The 21,779-nt window shown below is 53.0% G+C and overlaps 1 protein-coding gene across 1 annotated transcript in view; it reads right to left on the reverse strand.

Moving 5' to 3' along the window:
- The window catches only part of LOC140404794 (profilin-1-like), a 37,302-nt gene extending 26,215 nt beyond the window's left edge, over nucleotides 1-11,087 (reverse strand). The window contains exon 1 of the mRNA XM_072493531.1: nucleotides 10,831-11,087. Coding sequence (XP_072349632.1) covers nucleotides 10,831-10,950 — 120 coding nt within the window. The 5' untranslated portion in view covers nucleotides 10,951-11,087. The remainder of the gene's footprint in view (nucleotides 1-10,830) is intronic.
- Between the last annotated feature and the right edge of the window lie 10,692 nt (nucleotides 11,088-21,779).

Consider the following 21,779-nt stretch of genomic DNA (forward strand, 5'->3'; position numbering starts at 1 on the left):
ACCGCCGCAGCTGCTTAGAATGTTCCGGATACTGTTCGCAAAGAGTCTGAAGCGCGCTTCCACTATCAGAGGTGCTATCCAGAGATTTACCCATTGTCTCCTATCCTCGGATGATCCTTGTGGTTACCTATTTAATTTTGATGGCGATCCTAAATCGCTTATTCAATCAAGATTTTAAACGGGGTTATCCTGCCCCGTTATCCAATCAGGAGGCTTAGCCAATTGTTTGAGTGTTCCGACAGGGTACGCGATGGTGAAACCCTGTTTATTGTGGACTTTAAGGCGTCACCTGCACCTGATGGGAAGTACTATAATTTAGACGGAGTTATCCGTTCTCCGCTGTAGCCAATAGTCAACCCGGAGTGTCGAACAAGTCAAGACACTGGTTGAGACAATCACTTGTTTTAAGGGCAACCTTTTATCGCGAAGGTATCAAGCAACCAGAAGGATCATCATCAGCCAAGCACCTTTCTTCAGCCGAGGGCCTCTAACCCTCGCGCACGGGCCTCTAACCCTCGCGCACGGGCCTCTAACCCTGATTCGAAGAGGACTCTAACCTCGTACGGGCCTCTAACCCTGATTCGAAGAGGACTCTAACCTCTAACGGGCCTCTAACCCTGTCTCTAACGGGTTCGCCGGACTGACCTGGATCTCGTAAGAGTCTCTCCAGAAACTGACGGTAGGACCAGGTCGCACTCGGTACAGCGGAGGGGGAAACCAAAGTGGTAACAAGGGTACTCACATTTGGGGGCCCGATCCTTCCTTTGCCTCCGGACACGATCTGTCAGTTACACCGACTGCTCCTGGCGAGGCTCGTTGAGATCCCACCGCTGCCACCAAATGAGAATTTGTTTCCCTTCAGTCCGGATGAAATGATCGAACACCAAGTTTCTTAATCGTATGTTTATTCTCGGCCGGAGCTACACCACTGTATCTCGGAGAGGTACAACAGCAAGCCAAAGTTAATACATCCAACAGCAGTTTATATACATTTTATGACACTTTCTTTTCTGAGAACAGCCCCCTGGCATTCTGTCTGTGCTTTCGGCTCAGTCATAGTTATCTTTAAAGTTAGCAACCATTCCCAAGGCCGTTACTGCAATTTATCTGGTGCAAAAGCAGAAATGATTACAAAGCTTGCTACAAAGCCTGCCTTGACATTCCAGCTTACACAAAGCTCTATTTGACATTCTGTTTTCCCATAAAGTTCTATTCTATCTTGAGCCAAACTCTCATTTTCATATCAACCAACTTAAGGTTTATGGAACCCAGTGCAGCCACTCACACCGCGTCTCCCTGGCAATAGCAGATGATTATGCCCCACCCACTGACAACCTAGTGCGACCCTTCCCCAGCCAGGACAGCACGTCCACAGACCCGACCTTGTGTCCGCCCCAGGAACGACTTTCCACTTTGAACTTGGTTCGGACGCTAGCGACAGCACTCCAGATTTATTTGAAATCAACGACCAATGGCACAACTGCCCAGGCCCCAGTCGCTCCAGCCCCAGGAACCCTGACCAAGGTATGTTTGGCACCTCATACCCCCTTTCATTGTCACAGCCAGAGCCACCACCACCGCCCGACGACAGAAATTTGCCCGTTGCAGCTACCGCCCCTTCTAACCAAAGAATTCCCCATTGGCACCGCAATAACTCTTGTCGATTGATACGGAACGACGATTCGCATCCCACGACGGCCCACGGGGCCACGGCACAAAAATGCCAGACACGTGTTTGGCAACCGGGAGATGGCGATGACTCAGAATCTGACTCCCGTTATGGTAGCCCTTTTACGACGCTTTTTGAAATGGAACCCTGAGGTGTCCAGATGATGAGAAAAAGGAACCGATTGAGATTCACGGTGTCCTATTTTCTGATGGCGCCTGCCCACCTTGATTTCTGGAATTTCTTTATACACTTTATTCTTCGGGTCTCGGGTGTTTAATTAATGTCGCCCCTCCACTAAATATCTTGATGCAGTCATGATTACTCGTCTGCACAGTCGGAGTCCATATGTTACAAATTCTTTCCGCTCGTGTAAGGTCACCCAGGCAGTGAAATAACGGCACTAATCGCCGCCCTGCCCGAGGACCCCCTGCGTATTCTGTCAGCCACGCTTGGGTAGTGGAGCAACAGCACTGATCACCGCCCTACCCGGGGATTCCACCCATTCTTGCCCTGCCGCGGCTCATACGCACCTCATGTTCCCATCACTGATTTGGAAACGTTTTTAAAAACTATTTACTGTCTCTAATGGAGTTTAATGCAGAAAAGTGTGAGGTGATTCATTTTGGAAGGAATAACAGGAAGACAGAGTACTGGGCTAATGGTAAGATTCTTGGCAGTGTGGATGAGCAGAGAGATCTCGGTGTCCATGTACATAGATCCCTGAAAGTTGCCACCCAGGTTGAGAGGGTTGTTAAGAAGGCGTACGGTGTGTTAGCTTTTATTGGTAGAGGGATTGAGTTTCGGAGCCATGAGGTCATGTTGCAGCTGTACAAAACTGCTGCGGCCGCATATGGACTATTGCGTGCAATTCTGGTCGCCGCATTATAGGAAGGATGTGGAAGCATTGGAAAGGGTGCAGAGGAGATTTACCAGAATGTTGCCTGGTATGGAGGGAAGATCTTATGAGGAAAGGCTGAGGGACTTGAGGCTGTTTTCGTTAGAGAGAAGAAGGTTAGGAGGTGACTTAATAAGAGGCTTACAAGATGATCGGAGGATTGGAGAGGGTGGACAGTGAGAGCCTTTTTCCTCGGATGGTGATGTCCAGCATGAGGGGACATAGCTTTAAATTGAGGGGAGATAGATATAAGACAGATGTCAGAGGTAGGTTCTTTACTTAGAGAGTAGTAAGCGTGTGGAATTCCCTGCCTACAACAGTAGTGGACTCGCCAACATTAAGGGCATTTAAATGGTCATTGGATAGACATATGGACGATAAGGGAATAGTGTAGATGGGCTTTAGAGTGGTTTCACAGGTCGGCACAACATCGAGGGCCGAAGGGCCTGTACTGCGCTGTAATGTTCTAATGTTCTGGCAAGTCTTTGATTCCCCTGATCTGTTCTTTTTTGCATGTGGTTTAAAGGATGCTCTTTGCACAGCCTCTGCACACGGCTCTTTACTTTCAGCGACTCTGGGTCGCTACCCCACCTGCTATTTACATGTTTGACACACTTGGTTGGAACAGAATTTGCTGCTGTATGCAAACTACCTCAACACTGGCCAGAGAAACTGTCCGTCCACTCAACGCATCACCCTCAAGCTGCGAGATTCCTTGTTCTTTGAAATAATGTTTTTTCCGGATGTCTTATCTCCAAAGTGGTCATTTCAAAAAGAAAATGAGGGAGTCACACGTGGTGATGATTCTAATGGGCAATTGAAGTTAAGGAGAGAAAGACAGACAAACGAGATATTAAACAAAAGTAAGAACAAATATTGTTTCAACCCCCAGGAATAGACGAAGATACAAGGAACAAAAAGACAAGATGAAGACAGAAGTGATGACCTCCATTATGATCATCGTTGGATCACTGCAGTCGCGCGCGTCGACGGTCCCTGGAACTCACACCACACTGGCCCCAAACATGACCATACAATACGAGACCCTGAGCCCGGACACCACACCTCACATGAAAATAAACATTGACACCCCCACATGGTGCGAAAACATCGTAAAATGGTATTCCCTCTCATACACGGTAGAAGCCCTATTGGTAATTGCAATACTCTGCAGTGTCCTTCAGACACTTAGACTTCGAAAATGGTGAAGGCGAGCCTCCCGCTCCCAGATATATGCACTCCGAGCCCCTTCCAGTGGAATTCAACAGACCCCACAAGCATTTTGAACCCCTTTCCCTGATGAATAAAGTTTGCGTTTTTTGTAAATGTAATGAGTTGGGCAGAAATGTGATGCTGCTGTTGTTTACATTTTTTTTACGGTAATATAAGTTCCTTTTGTTATTTGCCAACAGCATAAGTGTAGTTTAGGTAAGGACAGTTAGAGGTTCCCCTTGTGTAAAGACGTTAAATGAATGATGAAATGTTATAGTGCCCCCTTAGAATTTATAAATGTGTGATGCATTGGAAATAAAATGGTAAATGCTCCAATACATAGGACAGAGTCGTATAGAACCTGTCCTTGACCAACGGTACCCAGCACACCAAAGAACAGATGAAGGATCAGTATTGTGATCCACCACTCTTCACATTTAGGATCAAGAGGACGGACTGTCGCCATCTGGGATGGCCACTTACAAAGGAAACATGGACACTTGCAAAGGCTCAAGGGAAATATGGCCAACAGGATTCAGGCAAACTCAGAGCCTAAATGTATATTTGCAAACAGGGAACCAGACAGTACTGCCCGAGTCGATTTGCATTCTAATGGCCCATTTCCCCAGGGCAAAGGACTGATACTCAGGTATCAGATACAGATCCAGACACATCGGCACCACTCCCTTCACCCAGGAAGCCCAAACAGCCATGGTCAATGGGCGCTCAGGACACGCCCAGCCATCAAGGCACCCGCCCCTTTATTGGCTCAAATCGAAGGCAGTAATCGAAGCTGCCGAATTATTGGGTCCAAAGCTCATGACCGCCCGAAAGAGCGCGAAACCTTCGAAGGATAAAGAGAGACACTGCCATGTGTTCGACCTCTTTTGGCCCTGGCACACCGGACCTCTTCGGCCCGGCCTATACCTGAAGCCACCTGCACCACCACCAGAAGCAAGTTCAAGATCAACGATCGCTACCAGACGGATGAGCCCAGCAGAACCGAAGTTGCCTCTCCAGACCCAGCCACTCCAGATCCAAACAAAGGCCTTGTTCCTCTGCCAAAGCCGGGTGCCTGACGTTAAGTACAGGTTGTTGTAGTGTTAGGTATAATTTAGCTTGTAGTGTTTCTGTGTTGCATGTGTGAGTTAATCTTGTGTGTAAATAAACTATTCTTGAACTTAAATAACTGACTGGTTGTTGATGCTTGATCGATATCCGGTTGAACCTTGTGGTGGTATCATTTGATACCTGGCGACTCTGAAAGCAATATCCTCATTAATAACGGTCAGACTAATATCTGACTAAAGTAGATACCCCAGACCTGGCAACATTATTGATGACGCTGGTGGGATAGTATTCCACTCATGAAAAGAGCAACATTAATAGCGTCTCCGGTGCGAATTGGCAACAGCACTCCCACAGAGAGAGAGTGGGGGGCTCTCCCACAGAGAGAGAGTGGGGGTGGTCTCCCACAGAGAGAGAGTGGGGTGGGTGGGGGGCACTCCCACAGAGAGAGAGTGGGGGGGGTGGGGGGCTCCCACAGAGAGAGAGTGGGGGGGGGGGGTGGGGGGCTCCCACAGAGAGAGAGTGGGGGAGGTCTCCCATAGAGAGAGAGTGGGGTGGGTGGGGGGCACTCCCACAGAGAGAGAGTGGGGAGTGGGGGGTGGTGGGGGGCTCCCACAGAGAGTGGGGGTGGTCTCCCACAGAGAGAGGGTGGGGAATGGGGGGGCTCCCACAGAGAGAGAGTGGGGGGGGGGCTCCGACAGAGAGAGAGTGGAGGGTAGGGGGACTCCCACAGAGAAATTGGGAGGTGGGGGGGCTCCCACAGAGAGAGTGGGGGGGGGGGAGGGGAGGGCTCCGACAGAGAGAGAGTGGAGGGTGGGCGGGCTCCCACAGAGAGAGTGGGGGGTGGGGGGGCTCACACAGAGAGAGTGGGGGGTGGGGGGCTCCCACAGAGAGTGAGTGTGGAGGGGGGGCTCACACAGAGAGAGAGTGGGGGGTGGGGGGCTCTCACAGTGAGTGTGCGGGGGGGGGGGGGGCTCGCACAGAGAGTGGGGGGTGGGGGGCTCCCACAGAGAGAGTGGGGTGGGGGACTCCCAGAGAGAGTGGTGGTGTGGGGGGGGGCTCCCACAGAGAGACAGTGGGTGGTGGGGGGCTCCCACAGAGAGAGAGTGGGGAGGGTCTCTCACAGAGGGAGAGTGGGGAGGGTCTCCCACAGAGAGAGAGTGGTGGATGGGGTCTCCCAAGAGAGGGAGTGGGGGTGGGCTCCCACAGAGATAGACTGGGGAGTGTGGGGCTCCCACAGAGAGACAGTGGGTGGTGGGGGGCTCCCACAGAGAGAGAGTGGGGGGTCTCCCACAGAGAGAGAGTGGGGGGTCTCCCACAGAGAGAGAGTGGGGGTTCTCCCACAGAGAGAGAGTGGGGTGGGAGGGGCTCCCACAGACATAGAGTGAGGGTGTGGGGGGGGGGCTCCCACAGAGAGACAGTGGGTGGTGGGGGGCTCCCACAGAGAGAGAGTGGGGGGGGGGTCTCCCACAGAGAGAGAGTGGGGGGTCTCCCACAGAGAGAGAGTGGGGGGTCTCCCACAGAGAGAGAGTAGGGGGTCTCCCACAGATAGAGAGTGGGTGGTGGGGGGCCCCGCAGAGATAGAGTGGGGGCGTGGGGGGGGCTCCCACAGAGAGAGAGTGGGGGGTGGGGGGGCTCCCACGGAGACAGAGTGGGGAGTGAGGGGCTCCCACAGAGTGAGAGTGGGGAGGGGGCTCCCACAGAGAGAGTGAGGGTGGGGTGGGGTGGGGGGGGGGCTCGCACCGAGAGACAGTGGGTGGTGGGGGGCTCCCACAGAGAGAGAGTATGGGGTGGGGGGCAGTCCCACAGAGACAGTGGCGGGATGGGGGCCTCCACAGAGAGAGAATGGGGGGCGGGAGCTCCGACAGAGGGGGAGAGAGTGGGGCTGGAGTTTACAGAGTTGGGGCTGGGGTTTACAGAGTTGGAGCTGGGGTTTACAGAGTTGGGGCTGGGGTTTACAGAGTTGGGGCTGGGGGTTTACAGAGTCGGGGCTGGGGTTTACAGAGTCGGGGCTGGGGTTTACAGAGTAGGGGCTGGGGTTTACAGAGTTGGGGCTGGGGGTTTACAGAGTCGGGGCTGGAGTTTACAGAGTCGGGGCTGGAGTTTACAGAGTCGGGGCTGGAGTTTACAGAGTTGGGGCTGGGGGTTTACAGAGTCGGGGCTGGGGTTTACAGAGTCGGGGCTGGGGTTTACAGAGTTGGGGCTGGAGTTTACAGAGTCGGGGCTGGTGTTTACAGAGTCGGGGCTGGGGTTTACAGAGTTGGGGCTGGAGTTTACAGAGTCGGGGCTGGAGTTTACAGAGTTGGGGCTGGGGGTTTACAGAGTTGGGGCTGGGGTTTACAGAGTCGGGGCTGGGGTTTACAGAGTTGGGGCTGGGGTTTACAGAGTTGGGGCTGGGGGTTTACAGAGTTGGGGCTGGGGTTTACAGAGTCGGGGTTTACAGAGTTGGGGCTGGAGTTTGCAGAGTTGGGGCTGGGGTTTACAGAGTTGGGGCCGGGGGTTTACAGTGTCGGGGATGGGGGTTTACAGAGTCGGGGCTGGGGTTTACAGAGTCGGGGCTGGGGTTTGCAGAGTCGGGGCTGGAGTTTGCAGAGTTGGGGCTGGAGTTTGCAGAGTCGGGGCTGGAGTTTGCAGAGTCGGGGCTGGGGTTTACAGAGTTGGGGCTGGGGTTTACAGAGTTGGGGCTGGGGTTTACAGAGTTGGGGCTGGAGTTTGCAGAGTTGGGGCTGGGGTTTACAGAGTTGGGGCTGGGGTTTACAGAGTTGGGGCTGGGGTTTACAGAGTCGGGGCTGGGGGTTTACAGAGTCGGGGCTGGGGGGTTTACAGAGTCGGGGCTGGGGGGTTTACAGAGTCGGGGCTGGGGTTTACAGAATTGGGGCTGGGGTTTACAGAGTTGGGGCTGGGGTTTACAGAGTTGGGGCTGGGGTTTACAGAGTTGGGGCGGGGGTTTGCAGAGTTGGGGCTGGGGTTTACAGAGTCGGGGCTGGGGTTTGCAGAGTCGGGGCTGGGGTTTACAGAGTCGGGGTTTACAGAGTCGAGGCTGGGGTTTACAGAGTCGGGGCTGGGGTTTACAGAGTCGGGGCTGGGGTTTACAGAGTTGGGGCTGGGGTTTACAGAGTTGGGGCTGGGGTTTACAGAGTTGGGGCTGGGGTTTACAGAGTTGGGGCTGGGGGTTTACAGAGTTGGGGCTGGGGGTTTGCAGAGTCGGGGCTGGGGTTTACAGAGTCGGGGCTGGGGTTTACAGAGTCGGGGCTGGGGGTAAACAGAGTCGGGGCTGGAGTTTACAGAGTTGGGGCTGGGGTTTACAGAGTTGGGGCTGGGGGTTTACAGAGTCGGGGCTGGGGTTTACAGAGTCGAGGCTGGAGTTTACAGAGTCGGGGCTGGGGGTTTACAGAGTCGGGGATGGGGGTTTACAGAGTCGGGGCTGGGGTTTACAGAGTCGAGGCTGGGGTTTACAGAGTCGAGGCTGGGGTTTACAGAGTTGGGGCTGGGGTTTACAGAGTTGGGGCTGGAGTTTACAGAGTTGGGGCTGGAGTTTACAGAGTTGGGGCTGGGGGTTTACAGAGTTGGGGCTGGGGTTTACAGAGTTGGGGCTGGGGTTTACAGAGTTGGGGCTGGGGTTTACAGAGTTGGGGCTGGGGTTTACAGAGTTGGGGCTGGGATTTACAGAGTCGGGGCTGGGGTTTACAGAGTTGGGGCTGGAGTTTACAGAGTTGGGGCTGGGGTTTGCAGAGTTGGGACTGGAGGTTTGCAGAGTCGGGGCTGGGGTTTGCAGAGTTGGGGCTGGGGGTTTGCAGAGTTGGGGCTGTGGTTTGCAGAGTTGGGGCTGGAGGTTTGCAGAGTCGGGGGTGGGGTTTGCAGAGTTGGGGCTGGGGGTTTGCAGAGTTGGGGCTGGGGTTTGCAGAGTTGGGGCTGGAGTTTACAGAGTTGGGGCTGGAGTTTACAGAGTTGGGGCTGGAGGTTTGCAGAGTTGGGGCTGGGGTTTACAGAGTTGGGGCTGGAGTTTACAGAGTTGGGGCTGGGGTTTACAGAGTTGGGGCTGGGGGTTTACAGAGTTGGGGCTGGAGTTTACAGAGTTGGGGTTTACAGAGTCGGGGCTGGAGTTTACAGAGTCGGGGCTGGGGGTTTACAGAGTTGGGGCTGGGGTTTGCAGAGTTGGGGCTGGGGTTTGCAGAGTTGGGGCTGGGGTTTACAGAGTTGGGGCTGGGGGTTTACAGAGTTGGGGCTGGGGTTTACAGAGTTGGGGCTGGGGTTTACAGAGTTGGGGCTGGGGGTTTACAGAGTTGGGGCTGGGGTTTGCAGAGTTGGGGCTGGGGTTTACAGAGTCGGGGCTGGGGTTTACAGAGTTGGGGCTGGGGGTTTACAGAGTTGGGGCTGGAGTTTACAGAGTTGGGGTTTACAGAGTCGGGGATGGGGTTTACAGAGTCGGGGATGGGGTTTACAGAGTCGGGGCTGGAGTTTACAGAGTCGGGGCTGGGGTTTACAGAGTCGGGGCTGGGGTTTACAGAGTCGGGGCTGGGGTTTACAGAGTTGGGGTTTACAGAGTCGGGGCTGGGGTTTGCAGAATTGGGGCTGGGGGTTTACAGAGTTGGGGCTGGAGTTTACAGAGTCGGGGCTGGGGTTTACAGAGTTGGGGCTGGAGTTTACAGAGTTGGGGCCGGGAGTTTACAGAGTTGGGGCTGGGGTTTACAGAGTTGGGGCTGGGGTTTACAGAGTTGGGGCTGGGGTTTACAGAGTTGGGGCTGGGATTTACAGAGTCGGGGCTGGGGTTTACAGAGTTGGGGCTGGAGTTTACAGAGTTGGGGCTGGGGTTTGCAGAGTTGGGACTGGAGGTTTGCAGAGTCGGGGCTGGGGTTTGCAGAGTTGGGGCTGGGGGTTTGCAGAGTTGGGGCTGTGGTTTGCAGAGTTGGGGCTGGAGGTTTGCGGAGTCGGGGGTGGGGTTTGCAGAGTTGGGGCTGGGGGTTTGCAGAGTTGGGGCTGGGGTTTGCAGAGTTGGGGCTGGAGTTTACAGAGTTGGGGCTGGAGTTTACAGAGTTGGGGCTGGAGGTTTGCAGAGTTGGGGCTGGGGTTTACAGAGTTGGGGTTGGAGTTTACAGAGTTGGGGCTGGGGTTTACAGAGTTGGGGCTGGGGGTTTACAGAGTTGGGGCTGGAGTTTACAGAGTTGGGGTTTACAGAGTCGGGGCTGGAGTTTACAGAGTCGGGGCTGGGGGTTTACAGAGTTGGGGCTGGGGTTTGCAGAGTTGGGGCTGGGGTTTGCAGAGTTGGGGCTGGGGGTTTACAGAGTTGGGGCTGGGGTTTACAGAGTTGGGGCTGGGGTTTACAGAGTTGGGGCTGGGGTTTACAGAGTTGGGGCTGGGGGTTTACAGAGTTGGGGCTGGGGTTTGCAGAGTTGGGGCTGGGGTTTACAGAGTCGGGGCTGGGGTTTACAGAGTTGGGGCTGGGGGTTTACAGAGTTGGGGCTGGAGTTTACAGAGTTGGGGTTTACAGAGTCGGGGATGGGGTTTACAGAGTCGGGGATGGGGTTTACAGAGTCGGGGCTGGAGTTTACAGAGTCGGGGCTGGGGTTTACAGAGTCGGGGCTGGGGTTTACAGAGTCGGGGCTGGGGTTTACAGAGTTGGGGTTTACAGAGTCGGGGCTGGGGTTTGCAGAGTTGGGGCTGGGGGTTTACAGAGTTGGGGCTGGAGTTTACAGAGTCGGGGCTGGGGTTTACAGAGTTGGGGCTGGAGTTTACAGAGTTGGGGCCGGGAGTTTACAGAGTTGGGGCTGGGGTTTACAGAGTTGGGGCTGGAGTTTACAGAGTTGGGGCTGGAGTTTACAGAGTTGGGGCTGGAGTTTACAGAGTTGGGGCTGGAGTTTACAGAGTTGGGGCTGGGGTTTACAGAGTTGGGGCTGGGGTTTGCAGAGTTGGGGCTGGGGTTTGCAGAGTTGGGGCTGGGTATTACAGAGTCGGGGCTGGAGTTTACACAGGTTTCTCTGGGACTTACTGGAATGTTCTTGAAGTTCCCTTGCTGATAAGCGCCCCAACATTCGCCCGTTTTGCCGAAAATTGCAGCATCTCGAACAAGCGGCACCATCAGCAGTAAAATTACGTCATTCCAAGCCATCCTGAGTAAGAGCGAGAGTTCTGTGCAGCGCAGAGACACACTAGGCAGAGCCGGCACGCAGAGTGACTGCTGGGTCAGGATGCTGAGCGATTTCAACTCAATTTCAACAAGGAAGAGGCTTGAGATCTGGGCGGGTCTTCTGCACTCAGCCTGGTATCAATCCACCCCCCCCCCCCCCCCCCGAGCCTCCCCCCGAGAACAACCCCCAGTCTCCCACCCCCCAGCAAACAGCTTACGATCGGCTCCCTGAACTTGGCCGGGTCACAGCCCCTCTCCCAGCCACTGGCCCCTGTTAATCCCCCTCCCCAACCCTGGCACTATCTTCCCGCAGCGGAGCCACAACCTCTGCTGGGGCAAAGTTTTGGTGCGACTTGCTCCCCCAAACCCCCAATAAAGTGTTGCTAACTTGCTGTTGTCTCTTAATTTGGCTGTTTAATTACGTTTGCTCAGGAGTCGCCAGGTATCTCTCGACACCGCCACAAGGTTCAGAACCGAATACTGACCAAAGACTCGATACACCAGTTAGTAAGTTCAAAAGCAATGCTCATTTATTTACACACAGTCAAACCTACTCATGCATAAAATTCTACAGCCTAACCTATCACTATTTATAAAAGCCTAGACTTAGCTTCGGGTGCCCACTCAGTCAGAGGAACAATGGCCGTTGCTCGGTTCTGAGGCTGCTGGGTTGAGCTGTTTACAGGGTAGCAACTAGGAGCGTCTATCTCGTAGCATGCGTTGACTTGGATCTTACTTGGTCTGGCGTAGCTGCTAGGCAGGTCTCTCCTCGTTGAGAGCCAAGGCCAAGAGAGTGATCCTCTCTTGGGGAATCCTTTTTATACCCCAAAAGGGGCTTCGCGTGCTTTTGGGCGGGCCTCGAACTTGGCCCCAATTAATTGGGCCATTTCCCAATTGTCCTTATCGATTTTCCTCCAATAGAGGGGTGGGTTCCCTGGTTGCTGGGCGTGTCCTAGGTGGACATTGGTCTGCTTTGTTTTAGTCTCCTCTGGCGCCGGGGTGTCTGTCTTGGCATTGTTTACCTAAATGTTGCCTTGTGTAGGTGGTTCTGCAGTACCGGTCCTGTCTGAGAGCTATAGCTCCAATCAACAGGCAGACCTTGCACCTGCTTGCTTTTTCGGTCTTGTCTAATTTTCCCTGCATTCTTTGCAAGTGTCCATTTTGTAATCGGGACGTGGCCATCCCAGATGGCTACAAAAGTTCCTTCTTTACCTTAAAAGGCAACAGAAGTCTCGGCAGAAAATACGCGCGCGGCTCATTCCTCAAAAAAAACAACTCAACAAATTATAAAACAACCAAAAGGAACAAAATTGTTTTTTAAAAACGGCTGCTGCATTTCTTTACCTGGAGGTGAAATCTTCCAAATTTAAAGTCAAAGTTTTCTTGCAAAGCCTGGTAGAAATGGAATAGATTCATTTCTAGATTTTGGTTCAATACTGAATGTGGTAGGCTATATTAGGGGTATCGCGGTACCTAGGTGCGATGTACCTTATACTGTAGTATGTGTGGTAGAACCTGCCTGGACGGAACCAAGAGTCTGTGTTTCACCCACAGCAGTCATTCTGTCCCGGAGCTGCTGGGGTAACTACTTGTTCATTAAAGACTTCAATTGGACTACAATCTCGCTTCAGTGTGATTGATCGTGCATCAATTTAATGAACAAAATTGAAGAATGGCTGCTCTCCGCATCAAGCCAGAGTGTCTACAAATCAGCCCCCACGCGGCAAGTGCAGCAGCAACTTTTAAACATTGGCTGATAGTTTCAACGGGTACATCAGGACGGCCCCGACGGAGGAACAGAAAATGCAAGTCCTCCACTCAAGGGTGAGCCCAGAAATCTACACGCTTATTGAAGACGCGGACGGTTTCGAGGACGCAATGACTTTGTTAAAAGAGCACCACGTCCGCACTGTGAATCAGGTATACGCTCGGCATCGTTTAGCTACCAGACGGCAGATCCCAGGGGAATCACTGGACGATTTTTACCGCGCATTTATAGTGTTAGGTAGAAACTATAACTGTCCATATGTCTCAGCCAATGACCACACCGAACCCTTAATATGGGATGCTTTTTACAGAATTTACAGTGCAGAAGGAGGCCATTCGGCCCATCGAGTCTGCACCGGCTCCTGGAAAGAGCACCCCACCCAAGGTCCACACCTCCACCCTATCCCCATAACCCAGTAACCCCACCCTACACTAAGGGCAATTTTGGACACTATGGGCAGTTTAGCATGACCAATCCACCTAACCCGCACATCTTTGGACTGTGGGAGGAAACCGGAGAACCCGGAGGAAACCCACGCACACACGGGGAGGATGTGCAGACTCCGCACAGACAGTGACCCAAGCCAGAATCGAACCTGGGACCCTGGAGCTGTGAAGCATTTGTGCTAACCACTATGCTACCGTCCTGCCCGTTTTGTTGCGGGCATGCTGTCCTCTACCATCCAGCATGATTTTAGAAGACGACACGCTAGAGCTTAAAGAGGCACAGAAACCTGTGCATTCCCTAGATGTAGCCTCCTGCAACGCCCAGGCCTACGTTCCCGACCGCGCGGTACCCGCATGGACAGGGTGGACCCCACCCGCGGCTGATTCCAAAGCACCCCTAAATTCCCCACAAGCTTGTGCAATGCGGCAGCCAGGAAATCCCGGGAGGGGGGTCCGATGCTATTTCTGCAGGCAAAACAAACCCCCCGGCAACGCCTACGGCCCGATCCGCAATCTGCAAGGGCTGCGGGAAGAAGGGGCACCTCGTGGCAAGATGCCAGGCCCGGTTGGCCGCCGCTGTCTCCACAGGCGAACCGGGCCCGCTGCCATTCCTCTCCTCACAGGCCATGTGCGATTCTTGGGGGCAGCCATCTTGGATGACGTCTCAGGATCCCGACTCGGCTGGCCATGTATCGCCTGATGAGATCTCCCAGACGACCATGTGCGATCCATGGGGGCAGCCACCTTGGATGACGTCTCAGGACCCTGACTCAGGTGGCCGTGTATCGCCCGGCGAGATCTCTCAGCGTCTGCCACAACTTGCCTCAGTGACACTGGACCAGTCTCGGCCCCGAACGCTTTCAACCGCTACAACGTCAGTACTCATCAGCGGGCACAAGACATCCTGCTTGATCGACTCTGGGAGCACGGAGAGCTTCATCCATCCCAATACAGAAAGACGCTGCCCCCTCGCTGTACACCCGATTAAACAAAAGATCTCCCTGACCTCTGGGTCCCACTCTGTGGAGATCCAGGGGTACTGCATAGCCAACCTCACGGCCCAGGACGTGGAGTTCAATAACTTCCGACTCTACGTCCTCCCCCATCTCTACGTCCTCCCCCATCTCTGCGCTGCCACACTCCTGGGACTGGACCTCCAGTGTAACCTGCAAAGTTTAACGTTTAAATTCGGCGGCCCCATACCCACCCCTCACTGTCTGCGGCCTTGCGGCCCTCAAGGTCGACCCGCCTTCCCTGTTTGCAAACCTTACCTCCGATTGCAAACCCGTCGCCACCAGGAGCAGACGGTACAGTGCCCAGGACCAGACCTTCATTAGGTCGGAAGTCCAACGGTTACTAAAGGAAGGCATTATCGAGGCCAACAACAGCCCCTGGAGAGCTCAAGTGGTGGTTGTAAAGACCGGGGAGAAACATAGGATGGTCATAGACTACAGTCAGACCATTAAAAAAATGAAAAATCGCTTATTGTCACAAGTAGGCTTCAAATCAAGTTACTGTGAAAGGCCCCTATTCGCCACATTCCGACACCTGTTCAGAGAGGCTGGTACGGGAATTGAACCGTGCTGCTGGCCTGCCTTGGTCTGCTTTCAAAGCCAGCAATTTAGCCCTGTGCTAACCAGCCCATTGATTGTGCTAATCAACAGGTATACGCAGCTCGACGCGTACCCTCTCCCCCGCATATCTGAAATGGTCAACCAGATAGCGCAATACAAGGTTTTCTCCACAGTCGACCTTAAACCAGCCTAACACCAGCTCCCCATTCGCCCAGACGATCGCAAGTACACTGCATTCAAAGCAGATAGGCGGCTCTACCACTTTCTAAGGGTTCCCTTTGGTGTCACAAATGGGGTCTCGGTCTTCTAACGGGAGATGGACCGGTACGGTCTGCAGGCCACATTCCCATACCTCGGCAATGTCACCATCTGCGGCCACGACCAGCAGGGCCACGACACCAACCATCGTCGAAGCTGTGCGGCATTGGAGGCATTACCTGGCCGGCAGGAGATTCACTCTCCTCACTGACCAACGGTCGGCAGCCTTCATGTTTGACAATGCACGGCGAGGCAAAATTAAGAATGATAAGATCTTACGGTGGAGGATCGAGCTCTCCACCTATAATTACAAGATCTTGTATCGTCCCGGGAAGCTCAACGAGCCTCCTGATGCCCTGTCCCGCGGCACAAGTGCCTCCGGACCCTCCACGGCAACCTCTGCCACCCGGGGGTCACCCGGTTCTTCCACTTTGTTAAAACCCGCAGTCTGCCCCACTCCATCGAGCAGGTCAGGGCCAACCAGAAACTGCCAAATCTGCGCGGAGTGCAAGCCGCACTTCTACAGGCCAGAGAAAGCGCACCTGGTGAAGGCTTCCCGCCCCTTTGAACGCCTCAGCGTGGATTTCAATGGGCCCCTCCCCTCCACCGACCACAACATGTATTTCTTAAACGTGATTGATGAGTACTCCCGGTTCCCTTTCGCCATCCCCTGTTCCGACATGACTGCTGCCACCATCATTAAAGCAGTCCTTCCATTGGGGTACTTTATTTTGTAGACGGAAGGGCTTACTTTGTCTGCAATGGAGTACGGACCCGAATAGTTAGGTGACAGGAATGTGCTGGGGTTGTATACGGAGAGCATGACTTGCTGTCCTACACTGAACTCAGTCGCATGCACTGTTTTATCGAAACAAGCCTTGCTCTGTTTCTTTCTCGTGCCCAATTTCGCTGCGGCTGCTCGCTGAGCCGTTTGAACATTCTCCACTAATTGTTCGACTGCTTTCTCGTGTGTGAGGGCCGTCACTTCGGGGCTGGTCAAATCTAACCCCAATAAAAATTCTGTGCCTTTCATGGGGCGTCCGGTCATGAGGGTGTGTGGAGTGTAACCTGTAGAAGTTGAAACTGTATTTTGCAAAAACATCAGCGCAAAAGGGAGGACTGAGTCCCAAGTGGTGTTGTTTTTCTGGACCATTTTTATGAGGGTGGATTTTAGGGTCTGATTCATGCGCTCCACGATACCACTCGACTGAGGGTGGTATGTAATGTGGAATTTTTGGGTAATGCCAAATATCGTGAGGATGTTCTTCATGACACGTCCCGTAAAATGGGAACCTCGGTCGGATTCAATGCTGCGGGGGAGTTCCCATCTCGTAAAGATGTGGTGTGTGAGGATCTTGGCTGTGGTCTTTGCCATGTTCGTTCTGGCTGGGAATGCTTCCACCCATTTTGTAAACGTGTCTATCACCACGAGTACATATTTATAACCATTCCTGCAAGGGGGCAATGGTCCAATACAATCAATCTGGAGGTTAGTCCAGGGGCCATTAACGGGTCGGGTGTGACTGAGCTGAGCCTTTTTGGCGTATCTGTCCGGGTTGTTCTGGGCACAGATAAGACAATTCTCAATGTAGTGCATTACATCTTCTTTCAAACTCGGCCACCAGCAGAGCTGCCTGAGGTGGGCTGTAGTGGGATCAATTCCCTGATGTCCATGACCGTCATGGAACAAACAAATCAGCTGATTCCTGTCCTGTTCAGGAACCACATAAAGGGTGTCTTTTAACACCGTCATGTGTGGTCAGAGCATTTTTAAACCTCTCATAGGGTGCTGGATAGTTTCCTTTTAAAATCTCCCTGAGATTGCCGACCTGCTTCTGGGCCTCCACTAGATCCTCGATCTTAGTCTGCGAGACCTGAACTGCATTCACTGGTGCGCTTTCGGGGGGTGTCCAAAAATATCCATGCCTGGAACCTGCTTTAGCCAGTGCGTCGGCTTTTACATTTCCAGGGGGGGAGGAACGATGGTGACTTCGAACTTTGACTTATACCAAAAGTCCTGTTCTGTACTCTCTCTAAAATGTGGCGGAGCAATGGGCTGAGGGATGGGGTTTTCCGTCTGCGGAAACAAATCCTCTTGCTTTCCACAGGGGTAGGAATTCCGTAAGACTGTTGCAGACATAGAGGCTGTCTGAATATATGTCTGCTGGGCTGGGGAAGGAATCTGGGTGTTCCACTATGTATGCGATGGCCGCAAGTTCTGCCGCCTGCGCGCCTAAGTGTCCTGGAAGTTTTATTGCTATTTCTTCTAGGGCACATCCCTGCGCGTCCTCGACGTAAATGCCGCATCCTGTTATGTGCTTCCCTTCTAATATTGTGGAAGATCCATCCACATATATCCTAATGGGTTCGCACATGTCTGTGGGCTGGGGGCTCTGGGTTGAACTACCTATCTTTCTGGGGGGTGTTTTAGCAATAAAGGGGCCTGTGTTGTGGTGCGGTGAGATAATGTCACATTCATGGGGGGTTCCTGGGTACTGTAGGTTATCGGCTAAAAAAGTGTGGATCTTTGTCCTTTTAACGGTGATGTCCCGTCCCTGCAAAAGAAGGGTCCATCTGGCTGCTCTAATCTGGCTGACTGTACCATCCTTAAGTCGTCCGTCCAGTAAACGTTGGGCGGGTGTGTGTTCCGTGAGGGTTGTGATGGGATTTAGTCCAGTTACATATGAAAAATATTGTACTGCCCAGAAAACTGTGAGCAGGTGCCTCTCACAGGCTGAAAATCCCTGCTCCACAGCGTCTAAAACTCTGGAGGCGTAAGCCACGGGCCTTAACTGTTCGTACCGTTCCTGGAGGAGCACGGCCGAAAGGGTGCGGTCGGTGCTAGCTACCTCTATAGCATAGGGGGAAAGCGGGTCTGGAACCTGTAGTGCGGGGGCTGCACTGAGTGCTCTTTTCAACGAGTCCACAGCATCCGTATGCTGCGGAAGCCATTCCCAGGGGGCTCCTTTCTTTAGGAGGTCTGAGAGGGGCGCTGCCTTGCTGGCGAAACCGTCAATGTGGTTTCGGCAGTAGCCAACCAGTCCTAAAAATGACCAGAGGGCTGAAACGTTCTGGGGAAGGGGCAATTTAGCGATCGAGTCAATCCTTTTATGCTCGATCTCGCGTTTACCGTGCGTGATAATTGTACCCAAATATAGCACCTTGTTCTCCAAAATCTGGGCCTTTTTGGGGTTAACTTTACATCCAATTTTCTGTAGGAGTTCCAGGAGTTCAGACAGAAGCTCAATGTGCTCTGCCTTGGTGCCTGTCTGCAGTAGTAGGTCATCTACATATTAGACCAGACATTCGGGTCGAGAAAACTTGGCTAAACCATTTGCCAGCTGTCGGTGGAAAATGGAGGGGGAATTGTGGAATCCTTGTGGCAGGCATGTCCACGTGTACTGCTGAGCTTTAAAGGTGAAGGCAAATTTGTACTGGCACGCCTTTGCCAATGGAATGGACCAGAATCCATTACTGATATCCAAAACCTTGAAGTATTGTGAGTTGAGTCCCTGCCTGAGCATGGTCTCTGGACTTGTGGCTACTGTGGGGGCTGCTGCGGGGGTGACTTTGTTGAGTTCCCGGTAATCGATGGTCAGTCGCCATGATCCATCGGGCTTTCTCACTGGCCAAATCGGGGCATTATTAGTGGAGGCTACTGATCTGAGTACGCCTTGCTCTAATAAGCTGTCGATAACTTTTGCGATTTCTCCCTCTGCCTCGTGGGGAAATCCATACTGTTTTTGGGGTCTAGGGTCAGGTCCTGTGATTTGTACTGAACCAGTCATCCGGCCACAGTCGTGTTTGTGGGTCGCGAATGCTGTCCTGTGCTTCTGCAGAACTGCCCTAACCTGCTTGTCTGTGCTAATCGCAGTCGGGTCAAACCAAAACTCGCCTACTGCGCTAATCTTGTTTGCATATTCTCCTATGGTGAACGTTGCGGGGCTCTCGCGGATTTTGCCATTTTCCAGACACATTGATTGACTGGATCAAAGGATAGGTTGTGGGAATTCATAAAGTCAATTCCCAAAATGTGTTCTGCTGTGTGGGGTTGATCGACTAAAACCACGGGGTGCCTGGTGGTGATGTTGCCGATTTGAATGGGTACAGGGGCTGTGATGTGTCCCTGCTGTGAGTGGCCTGTAAAGCCGCTGAGGGTGATGGTGGCTGTAGTGGGCCACGTGTCCTTTTGAAACATGGTGGAGGAATTTATTGTGGTGCGGGACCCTCCTGTGTCCCAGAGAAATTCGATGGGCTGTCCCCGAATTTTTGCTGCAACGACCGGTCGTCCGGACCTATCCCAAAGGGTGTCGCAGACCCAACTGGGGGAGCCCAAACACCGTCAGTCCGTTCCGTTCAGGTCCGTCTGATCCGAACGGATGCTAACGCTATGTATTGGCTTTATCCTGTTCGCAGGACAATCTTTTTACGACCCATTTCTCATTGTGAGCCTCCTCTGAGGGATCATAATTGGCACAAGCGTTTTGTCCTGTTTCTGTGGCATGGGAGATAAGGGTGCGGGTCCATTTCGCCATGTTGTCTGGGGACAAATGGGCACGGTCTAAGTCTCCGAAAACTGCTGCGAAATGGATCCACAGGCGTCCAGCAAACGCTGTGGGGTGCTCGGTTTTCTTTTGCCTGCACTTATTGAGGCCATCTACGGGGTCACCCCGGTTATACCTAATCGCATCTAGGATCGCTGTGTGCATTTCTGCAAGGGTGCCTCCTCCTACATTCTGTGGGTCGGGAAGGGCTGCTACGACCGAAAGGTCTAGACTCAAAACTGTGAGCTTTACATGCTCTCGCTCATCCAGGCCGTACATGGTCGCCTGCTGCTTTACTCTGGCAAAGAAGTGGTGGGGGTCTGAGGTGGGGAGGAACGGTTTGATTTTATCGCATGCGTCCTGTAATTGGGTCACTGTTAAGGGGGTGGTGTACATAAATTCTGTGTCGTCTGATGTGGCTGTGCGGTGGGTGATGACTGGGTTCATTGGATCCTGAACTATCTGATCTGTGGGGGGTTGGGGCGCTTCTCTCTTCTGGGGCTTTCCCTGCGCTCATGTTTCCTGAACATTTCTCTGTGCTGTCTCACTCAATTCTTCCCAATCAGGCCAGTCTTCCTCATCTAACTTTGATGCAAAGGTTTCCTGGAATCCTTTTTTCTGAGCTCCCCTCAGTCACTGTACCTTGTTCTGTCACTCTTTTTGATTTTTGACTCTGGCCTTTCTGCCTTACACTTTCCCCCTTAATGCCTTTTGTTTCTGTTCCTGTTTTACTACCTTCCGACTTCCTGCATCGGTTCCCATCCCCCTACTAGTCTACCATGAGGGACCTTTTCAAAGGCCTTACTGAAGTCCATATAGACAACATCCACTGCCCGGCCTGCATCAATCATCTTTGTGACCTCTTCGAAAAACTCTGTCATGTTAGTGAGATACGCCCCCCCTTCACCAAACCATGCTGCCTCTCACTAATACTTCCATTTGCTTCCAAATCCTGTCTCGAAGAACTCTCTCCAGTAATTTCTCTACCACTGACGCAAGGCTCACCGGCCTGTAGTTCCCTGGATTATCCTTGCTACCCTTCTTAAACAAAGGAACAACATTGGCTATTCTCCAGTCCTCCGGGACATCCCCTGAAGACAGCGAGGATCCAAAGATTTCGGTCAAGGCCTCAGCAATTTCCTCTCCAGCCTCCTTCAGTATTCTGGGGTAGATCCCCTCAGGCCCTGGGGACTTACCTACCTTAATATTTTTCAAGACGCCCAACACCTCGTCTTTTTGGATCTCAATGTGACCCAGGCTATCTACACACACTTCTCCAGACTCAACATCCACCAATTCCTTCTCTTTGGTGAATACTAATGCAAAGTATTCATTTAGTACCTCGCCCATTTCCTCTGGCTACACACAGATTCCCTTGCGAATCCTTCAGTGGGCCAACCCTTTCCCTGGCTACCCTCTTGCTTTTTAATGTACGTCCTATCTAGTCATCCTATCTATCCTGACATTCCTACTCTGACTAGCTCGTGGCACTGGTAGCAATCCTGAGATTACTACCTTTGAGGTCCTACTTTTTAGTTCAACTCCTAACTCCCCAAATTCAGCTTGTAGGACCTTGTCCCGTTTTTTACCTATATCGTTGGTGCCTATGTGCACCGCGACAGCTGGCTGTTCAACACCCCCCCCCCCTCCCCTCCCCCTCAGAATGTCCTGCAGCCGCTCCGAGACATCCTTGACCCTTGCACCAGGGAGGCAACATACCATCCTGGAGTCTCGAGGCTATGCCCTTGCTGAGCAGGAACTGGCGCAGCTCGTCACTCATGAAGGAGGACCCCCTGTCGCTATGGATATACGAGGGGGAACCGAACAGTGTGAATATGGTGCCAAGGGCTTTAATGACTGTGGCCGCTGTCATGTCGGGGCAGGGGATGGCGAAGGGGAAACAAGAGTACTCGTCCACCACGTTCAGGAAGTATGCGTTGCAGCCCTTTGAAATCCAAACGGAGGCGTTCAAAGGGGCGGGAAGCCTTGATCAGGTGCGCTCTATCCGGCCTGAAAAAGTGCGGTTTGCACTCTGCGCAGATGTGGCAGTTCCTGGTGACTGTACGGACCGCCTCCACAGAGTAGGGGAGGTTGCGGGACTTTATAAAATGGTAGAATCGGGTGACCCCCGGGTGGCAGAAGTCTTCGTGGAGGGCTTGGAGGCGGTCAATTTGTGCGTTGGCACATGTCCGCAGAACCGCCTGTCTATTCCCCTTACAAT

This window comes from Scyliorhinus torazame, chromosome 31, assembly GCF_047496885.1.
Source record: "Scyliorhinus torazame isolate Kashiwa2021f chromosome 31, sScyTor2.1, whole genome shotgun sequence".
Taxonomy (NCBI): domain Eukaryota; kingdom Metazoa; phylum Chordata; class Chondrichthyes; order Carcharhiniformes; family Scyliorhinidae; genus Scyliorhinus; species Scyliorhinus torazame.